This window comes from Phoenix dactylifera, chromosome 1, assembly GCF_051530095.1.
Source record: "Phoenix dactylifera cultivar Ajwa chromosome 1, Ajwa_hap1_PhDact_Kaust_v1.1, whole genome shotgun sequence".
NCBI classification, from domain to species: Eukaryota; Viridiplantae; Streptophyta; class Magnoliopsida; order Arecales; family Arecaceae; genus Phoenix; species Phoenix dactylifera.
The window spans coordinates 39,914,889-39,923,840 of record NC_143190.1 but is presented as its reverse complement, the minus strand read 5'-3'; the positions used below and the strand labels follow the sequence as shown (position 1 = coordinate 39,923,840).

The window sequence follows — 8,952 nt, the reverse complement described above, 5'->3', positions numbered from 1 at the left end:
GTTCAAACTAATCTTGGAATATTATATGACCATTAAAATATTTAGGATTTAGATGAGATAGCTACAAGATTTCAAATTTCAAGACTCTAAGTTTGTTGGAATTCCACGAGTCGGCTTCAAATAGGTTGGGTTGACCCATGACCCGACCTATTTAGACTCGATCCGATCTGATTTAAAGGATATATAGAAATGAATCGGGTTCTAAAATTGGATCCGTTCTATTTTCGGGTCGGATTTGGGTTTACTAAATTCGGATCCTACTCGATCTGACCTATTACATTTTTGGGCAATTTTGGGTTTCTTACCCTATGACCCGACTCGACCCAAATTCAAAAAATTCGTTATGCCCGTAATCATGACCCGTGGGCCATGACCCATCTGTACGACCCATTCACGCGCTATGCCATGTCCCTCTAGGAACTGTGACTCGCTCACTCTCAGTCTCTCCCAAATCACAAATACGAAAGAAAAGACTGAAATCCCCTATTTGTTCCCCATCGCCATCGGCCATCTCTCTCTCTCTCTCTCTCTCTCTCTCTCTCTCTCTCCCTCCCTCTCCTGTTAGAGCACACTCTCCCATCAACGGTCAGCCATCACAACCGTGACTACTCCTCCCTTTCGTCACTCTCTCCAACTTTCCCTCCTTGTCCTTCTTGCGTGAACCCGTCCATGAGTGGCGACGCCACCCTCGGTTGCATGATATGAGCTTCGTCAGCGACGATGACGACAATGGCGAAGATGAGTCTGACTGGTGTGTGTCAAGCTCTACGGCATCTTCATCATCAAGGACAACACCAAGACGAGGGCTTCTCTAATCGAGGTTGAGGTGCTCCCTGCCTTTCGATCCAGCGTTCCCCTTTCGAGGTCTCCTCCAGGCTGCTGATGCCACCGACAAGCACCTCCGGTAGCCCAGCATCTTCAAGTCATAGGGAAGAAGTAGAGGAGGGACTTGGTGCTAGGGTCATCGGAGAGGAAGCAGAGGAGGCCGATGGGGGAGAAGCCATGGCGGAGGGGGGGGAGACGGTGCGGGCACCAGAATCCGGAAAAGACTCCAATCAATTAACTCAAGGTCACTGTGGCTAATTTAAATTTGATCGAGTCCTGTAAATAAAATCATTGAGTCAGAAAGCAAGCCAAGTCAGGTTTCTACCACCACCTTTGCACACCCTTGGAGCACCACCTCGGCATCCACATCAACATCAGCTAGCCACCTCACCACTACTCCAACCAATGGAAGCACGCCAACCAGGATGAAGCCAAGCATAAGGAGCCGACCACATCATGCCATCTCATCAAAGGAACCAATGCAATGTCACGCCACCTCATCAGAAGAACCAATCCCTATGCAACATGCTATGTGCCACCTATTGGGACGCCACCTCATACAAGTTGACACGTCACCCAAATTCAAAGTCCAAGAGGTCGGCCACAATTCAAATGCAAGAAAATTTCAAATGGGATTCAACAACTCTTCAAACCTTCCCCTTAAAGCTGGCCAACTTTCCTTCCTTTTCTCTAGCAATCAAGCCTTCAAATGTGGGGCGCCATTTATTATGTGTTTAAATTTCAAATCATGAGGAAAGTCTATAAATACCTCCTCATGACATCTTGTAATGTCAATTGATGAATGAATAAAAAGTGCTTCTTTCTTCCTTAGCAATCTTGCTTCGTCACCTTGAGAGAAGGTTGGGCGTGAGGCTCTTGTTCCAGGTCCTTAAAGTACTCCATGTCATTAGGTCAATTATCCTTCCAAACCAATAGCAAAAGGGCCCTGTTGCAACGGAAGATGAAGCTTGATCATCCAATCATCAACCTTCGAGAGTGAGATCAAGGATCCTCCTCCAAAAAAAAATTCCAGAAGTTCAATATTTGGGAAACCTTAACTCTAGGTCTGATTTATTGAAGGAAGTGTCCTAATCAAGTGGTTTCTCAACCACAACGGTCCATTCTTCTAAGTCCTAAATGAATTAGTACATGCGGGTAACTACTCTTGAAATTACTATGCTCATGTTAATGTTTTCTTATCCCATATGTGACTGAATTTCCTGCTGCTATTAGGCTAGTTAATCAACATAACTTACTGATAATCCTTATGTTTAAATCCCTCGCATTCATCCCGCATCAGGAGAGGGTGGTTGGAAGTAGGCGGGGGTGGCGAGATCGAGAAGGAGGAGGGCAGCAGGGGTCGAAGGTGGCCCAGCATCGAAGTTAGAGTAGAATTATAGGGACCAGTCAGGAAAGAAAGATTGAATGGGTTTGGACTCGAACCAGACTCAATTTTTTTAGGTTGGAACTCGGTTATACATGCACCCGATCCAACCTGAATGCTCCATTGGTCAAAAATTGTAGCCATGGACCCGATCCGATCTTCTATTGGATTGGGTCTAGGTCTAAAATTAGGACCCGAACAAGAAACTAGGTTGGGTCACGGTCACTCAGGACCCAGTCCGGCCCGACCCATCTGCACCCCTAATATAAATTGTCCCCATACAAAAATAAGATGTGTCATTGCTGAAGTTCTCAAAGTCACTACATTTTTTCCCAAGAAAGAAAGTTGGTACCATGTTACATCTTACCACAGGCCCATAACCATTCATGGTCAACAGTCTCCATACGAGCTCTTCCACCATTGATCCTCTTTTATTTCATACATGAACCAATCAAGCGAGAAATGTTGGTCATTTATTCATAGCAATCATGGAAATGGATATCTTTTTCCATATTTGTAGGATATTTTGCTTCATTTTTTTGTTAATGAATCCAAACCAGCAAAAAATTTTAGCTCCCCCTCATGGTTACTATTTTAAGATTTAGAGGAGGATCTACTTTGCTATCTTCTTTTGGATGAACAACAGTATGAATTCCTAGTTTTTTTTTTCATTATTTTCAAAATATTATACAAAATGCCTAGTATAAGTTATTTACACTAATGGTCTGCTGACTTGTGATTAGAATTTGAGATAGCTGAAAGAAATGCATCTGACACTGAAAAGAACGAGAACTTTACATAGCTTGTCTCTGGTATGAGAAAATTTTACCACCTCAATCTAATAGTCATCGACCTTCAACTATTGTAACCGATAATTCATTTATACTTGCAGAGTTTGTCTTGCTTTTTGATGACTCGGTTTTCGAGGAAGCTTTTGTTGGAAAAAAACCAGGATGTTTAGGATCTGGCAAGGATGCATCCTCGGAGCCCAACATCAACACCACAGCGGACATCGTCGGCCTGTCTTCTGGACTTTCTTGAACACACAATAAGCCAACCTTTATACAGTTCAAGGCTTCAACCATGGAAATTGAGTGGCTGATTAATTTATCCACCAGTTCCAAGCCATTACCACGCATCCATAAACTCCATGCCTGAAAGAAATATTACATCACTATCATGATTTAATGAAAAACAAGAGGAACATATGAACAGATTTAATTTTTATTTTCCCAATCTTACATGTGCTAGAAGGTTTCCTTCATGCTCGGATATGGAAACACCTCTGTTCTTCTTGCCACTAATTATTTCAAGTACTAAGACACCAAAACTAAATACATCAGATTTCACCGAGAAGACACCATCCATGGCATACTCAGGAGACATGTATCCACTGCATTTGTCATTAAGATGATTACATTTTTTTTTTGAAAAATAAATATCACAACAATGAAAGGTAAATAACACTTACTATGTCCCCACAACTCTCCGAGTATTTAGTGCGGTCTCATCCCCTCGAAATATTCTTGCCAAGCCGAAGTCTGATATTTTAGGGTTCATATTTTTATCAAGAAGAATGTTACTCGCCTTAAGATCCCTATGAATAATTCTGAGTCTCGAGTCTCGGTGTAGGTAGAGAAGACCTTGAGCAATCCCTTCTATAATATTGTAGCGGGTTTGCCAATCCAGTAACACACCTTTATCTTTATCTGCCCAAAGTTTACTTTATGTTAGCCTTACTTGCAAAAATATTAAAGAAACGAAATATCAGTCCGCCTCAGATTGACACATAAAGCAAATAAAGCATACAACCCAAGAGTTAGCAAATAAAGCAAGCTTATACATGCATTTACCCCAAGAGTAGTTGAAGAAACTAGGACAAAAATATGCCGGTTAGTGTTAAAACCTGGTATTTACTTGTCTTCAAAGATTAGTTACAGCGTGGTGGTAGATTCAGAAGAATCATTACAACATGCTTAAGCTCCATGAAGTTGGCCACCTCCACAAGGCCAGGCACTCCCTAATTGTCACGACCAAGAACTTTTAATTTTAGCCTAAAGAGTAGTGCCTTGAGCGACCCTACTTCAAGGTTCATTTTCAGATTGAGTGTGCCCAGCTATGTCTTTTCGATTTCCAATACTCTTCCATTTGATCAGCAAAAGTGGGTTATTGATTTAGGGCAAAGGTTAGTATTTATTGAACTGAGTATTTTCTTGAACTCTTGAACTAAGCATTAGAAGGTATCGATTATGCTGTGATTGTCATAATCTAATCAGGAACAGGAAACAAAGATAAGGAAGAGAACAGAAGATTAACTAACCAAACAGGAAGGCGTCCAAGCTTTTATTAGGCATGTATTCATATACCAGCATCCTTTCCTCTCCTTGAGAGCAGCAACCCAGAAGCCGAACTAGGTTTCGGTGCTGAAGCTTGGCAATCAGCATCACTTCATTCATGAATTCATCAGTGCCCTGCGCTGAAGTCTTTGAAAGCCTCTTCACAGCTATTTCTTGCTCCTCTCCAAGCATTCCCTGAAATCACCACATTCAGCATTGCGATACTTAAGAGTACTAAATCTGGAGGCAGTATCAAACTGTTCGAAAGCCCTGAATGCAACATTGTATTCAGAGTGCTGAAATTAGGACCCTACATCGACTGAGACCTACATGGTGACACTCTACTACGTTCAGTTGGTAAACTATAAAATTACCTTGTACACGGGACCGAAGCCACCCTTTCCAAGCTTGTTTTTGATTGAGAAGTTGTCGGTCGCTGCAATGATTGTCCCCAGATCAAATAGAGGAAGCTCCCAATTTTTGCCGTCCTTGTATTCGTTGTTGCGGTGACTAGCGAAGGGAATGCCACCTAAGGTAGCTGCTGCACTAGTCACAATTAATTAGTAATCACCACTCATGTCATGGCTGCATATCGCGCGGGGGACTAATTTTACCTGTTCTTCTCCTTCTCTTCATTCGAACGCAAATGCCCACCACAGCAAGTAGCAGAATCCCCGCAACAGAGCCCACCACAATCCCAGCTATGGTATGTGAATGTGAATGATCTGATCCCAGGGCTGAAACATTAGCACCGTTGTATAAGTACATGATGAACATTCTTTTGTTTTCCTTTTTGTTTTTTTGGAATTTCTTTTTATCTTTTTGGATCGTCCAGAAGTTCCACATATAAATTGGGGTGAATATTGGTTGCTTGACTTAGCCCGAGCTTTAAGTGGGTTAGGCCAAGTTATCAATTAGTTTGTTTGATTTTGGGTTTTTAACAAAACTTTTAAATGGGGACAAGACTGAAAACTTCTAATGTGAGTGAGGAGCGTGGTGTTTTAAACTACCCAACTTAAAGATTCCTTTCAGATCAGTGTGTGTGCTTGAAAAGTCTACAAGCTCTAATTTTAACTCCAAATCTGATCCAAATTTACTCGTGCCTAGTCGGTAGCCCATGTCAAAGTCGGCCCAGCCTGACAATCCTCGGGCTGGCCTGGACCCACTTCCAGTCCCACAATGAATACTTGGATGTAGTATTATTTATTTTATGGGTATAATGAGCATAGATTGCAATGCAAAGAAAGAGTTTCTAATAGGATTTAAATGGAAATTATGATTGTTTTAAAAGATTAAAACCTACTCGTATAAGGGACTTCATGTGAAACTATGAACTTAAAAAAAAGTCACCCGAGCAATCAAATATAATGGATCATATTTAGCTGTTTATGGGCAAAATCTAGACTTGGTCCATTTGCAACCCATGTAAAGGTGGATCACGTCCTATTCGTTGATTCGTGCTCTACCACCAATAGGGCTGAAAGTGAGTTTGGGCCGGTCTTCAAGTTGGGCGACGGGCAAAGCCCGAAAGAATTAAGATCGGTTTTGGGCTTAAATATAAAGCCCATTTATTTTCCGTCCGAACTCAAATGGCCCATCCTTGGCCCGACCGAAGCTCAATTCTGGACAAAGACCGAAGCAGAGCCCAAATTTAGGCTTAGGCCCAGCCCAGTTTAGCTCCAAAATAAGCTCGTTCTCAATAGACAGTGGTTTGGTTCTATCCTATTATGTGGCTTGACCAACTTGATTGCTATTCTAATAAACATATTTTTAATTATCAGATGGTTGCTAACGTAAAGCTATAGTATTACATAAAAAAAAAAAAAAGTGAAGCAACGATATGAATGATTGGGAGATTAAGCTTGAATCGGGTTGGCAATCCTATTTTTCAGCCCAAATAGTTAATTCAGGCCTACTCCATTGGGTTTGGGGCGGGCCCAGGTCTATGCTCAGGCGGGGCTCTAGCTGAAATTTTCCAAAAGCTTTCGAGCAAATGTCCAATCCAAAATCTCAAAAAATTCTCAAGCCGGCTTGTGGTAAAGAGGTTTTCCTGAGCCAGGTCCATTTTGAGCCCAAACTACCAAGTCAAATTTTCGGAATTTCATTAAAGTAGCAAACGCTAAAGTCAGTGGTCGCCTTCCCCCGAATTAAAATGAAAACACGGTTAGTTAGCTGTCCCATCGGTTTCTCAAGTCGATTTCCTATGTCCCCACCAACAGGTAATGTGTTTACTACACCCGACCCCTAAGCCAAGCCAGACTCACACCAAACAGAACAAACTGGACTGCATACACCCTATAACAACATACAAAGTCCACCTTTGAACTAGTACAAACTGGCACCGGCACCGGCACCAACACCGGGGTGAAGACATCTGCCGATTTCCAGCTTGCATTGGTCCAGTGGTATAAATATTTCTAGTGTGCAGTTGCTGACCCCAGTAAATGAAACAATACATACCAAGATCGGCCGCTGCTAGTCGGACGTAGAGATCTTGTCCACCAAAAGTAAACACCCTAATATCAGTAAGCTCCGTCGTCCAAATTATGCATCCGGTCCCATTGATATTAGCACTAGCATAGGCCGTGCATGAACAATTCCTCAAGCACATCGCCCCACACTCATCCAGTCTCATGCTCCTGTCCATCGTCGACCTCGACGTGTCCGGCAGCTTTGCCTTCTCTATTGTCGCAAACCCATCAGTCCCGTTTCGACAGTCCAGCTCCGTCATCCTTGCACACCCATCTTTCCCTTCCCTGAGATCCCAATTTCTTGGCGACTTAGGCTTAAATCCCTGCAAACAACTACATACCGGTGAGTCGTCCGGATTACATACCCCGTAAGCCCCACATTGTGACATATAATCGCATAGGTCCTTCGGCCTAGACATGTAGACACTCCACATTTGGCTGTCATTGAGCCAGATAAGGCGTTGGATATGGCCGGTGTAGTCCACTGTAAGCCTCGTGATGATGGACGTGCTGGTGTTGTACATGTAGAAGACCTCGTCGTTCTTGATGACAAAGTCCGCTTTGAAGACATTACCGTCCATGGCCCTAATATCCGGGTCGCCACTGAAGAATTGCCCGTTCCATGGCCCGGCGCGCGTCAGTTGCTTTGAGTCTTCCAACAAAATTATCTGGGGGACGCCACGGAGATCTACAACCACGGTGTAGGAGCCCAGCGCTGGGTCACTAGGACTGGCCCATGATGTGAAGTTACGGTTGAGGCCACTCGTTAGGTTCCACCCGAACTTCATTCCCGCGAGCAGAGTGTCGGTCGGGTAGTCGAAGCTCTGCCATGCAAGGCTCCCTGGAACAATATTACCGTCGCCCTTAGCCTCTTTAACGATGAAATTGCCGTCGTCTAAGAGTTGCGCGACTGGACTGGCGAGGCCCGAGGAGCCCGAGGACCAGATGGTTTTAGAGTTCTGGTCGGTGATGATGAGAGTTCCATTGGCGGTGATCGACAGGCTGCCGTTGCGCTCAGAGATCGGGTGCTGGCGATTGGCAACCCACAGGATGGTACGAGGTAGGACCTTGTACCATATGCCGACATAACGATTGTTAGTGCTGACAGGGCTGAAGAAGCCTAAGGTGAATCTCTCCCCAGCTGAGATCAAGATTTGGCCGTCGCGAAGGGGCTGGGTTGGAGTCAGGATGTTGCCTCCAACGGAGAGAGAGAAGAGAGAGGAAAGGATCAAGGAGAGAAAGAGTAGGGCTGCATGGAGCTTGCACATCTTCCCAAACAGCTCCATATCGAAGAAAAGGGTGCGGACTCAATACGATTTTTGAATCTTCTAAAGTTATAAAGCTCATAGTACTTGGAACCTTGAGGGTTGATTTGTTGGATAAATTAAAAGATAAGGTGACAATTGGGCCGCATCATCTAGCCGGACCTATTCAAAATTCCCGTATGTTCTGCGACGGCGAGATCATTGACCTATCACTGCCAAAAAGTTAATAGGTTGCTCAGATCGGACCTATTAAAAATCCCCATGTGTTCTGCAACAAGAAGAGCGTTGACCGGTCATTGTAGAAAAGATAATGTGTCATTAAGAGGTCTGGGGCCAAACACTGGCTATTTCGTCAAGGGCAGAGGTTGTATCCTTCGCGCTGAAGTATTCACCTTCCTTTGCGTGAATCCACCGATAGATCATGCGAATATCGCTTCGAGATCCATACAGCCTAATTAATGATGTTTAGATTGATTTGAGATCTGTGCTGGGTGCGATCTAATAGACGATGTCATGGTAGAAGATTAATTGTTTTTTTGCCGGAAAGAAACGACTTGAAGTCCGATGATGTAACCCCTATCCGAAAAATAGGTATACTTTCTAATAATTTCTTGTCTACAAGGGCGTGATCGGTGTGTGCCAAGCTCTCCTAGTCATTTACAGAATGGTCA

At 43.6% G+C, this 8,952-nt stretch overlaps 1 protein-coding gene across 2 annotated transcripts; it reads right to left on the bottom strand.

Moving 5' to 3' along the window:
* Positions 1–2,857: 2,857 nt before the first annotated feature.
* Positions 2,858–8,417, bottom strand: LOC148715256 (receptor-like serine/threonine-protein kinase SD1-8). Of its 2 annotated transcripts, none has more exons than XM_089931113.1 (7): positions 7,006–8,417; positions 5,160–5,282; positions 4,920–5,086; positions 4,530–4,740; positions 3,681–3,918; positions 3,452–3,602; positions 2,858–3,363 (listed from the first exon to the last, which is right to left on the bottom strand). In XM_089931113.1, the coding sequence occupies exons 1-7, from the start codon at positions 8,300–8,302 to the stop codon at positions 3,055–3,057; spliced, it is 2,496 nt and encodes an 831-aa protein (XP_089787239.1). In that variant the 5' UTR covers positions 8,303–8,417; the 3' UTR covers positions 2,858–3,054. The 2 variants fall into 2 exon arrangements, with proteins under 2 accessions (XP_089787239.1, XP_089787241.1); XM_089931115.1 differs by having other exon boundaries at positions 4,920–5,083.
* Between the last annotated feature and the right edge of the window lie 535 nt (positions 8,418–8,952).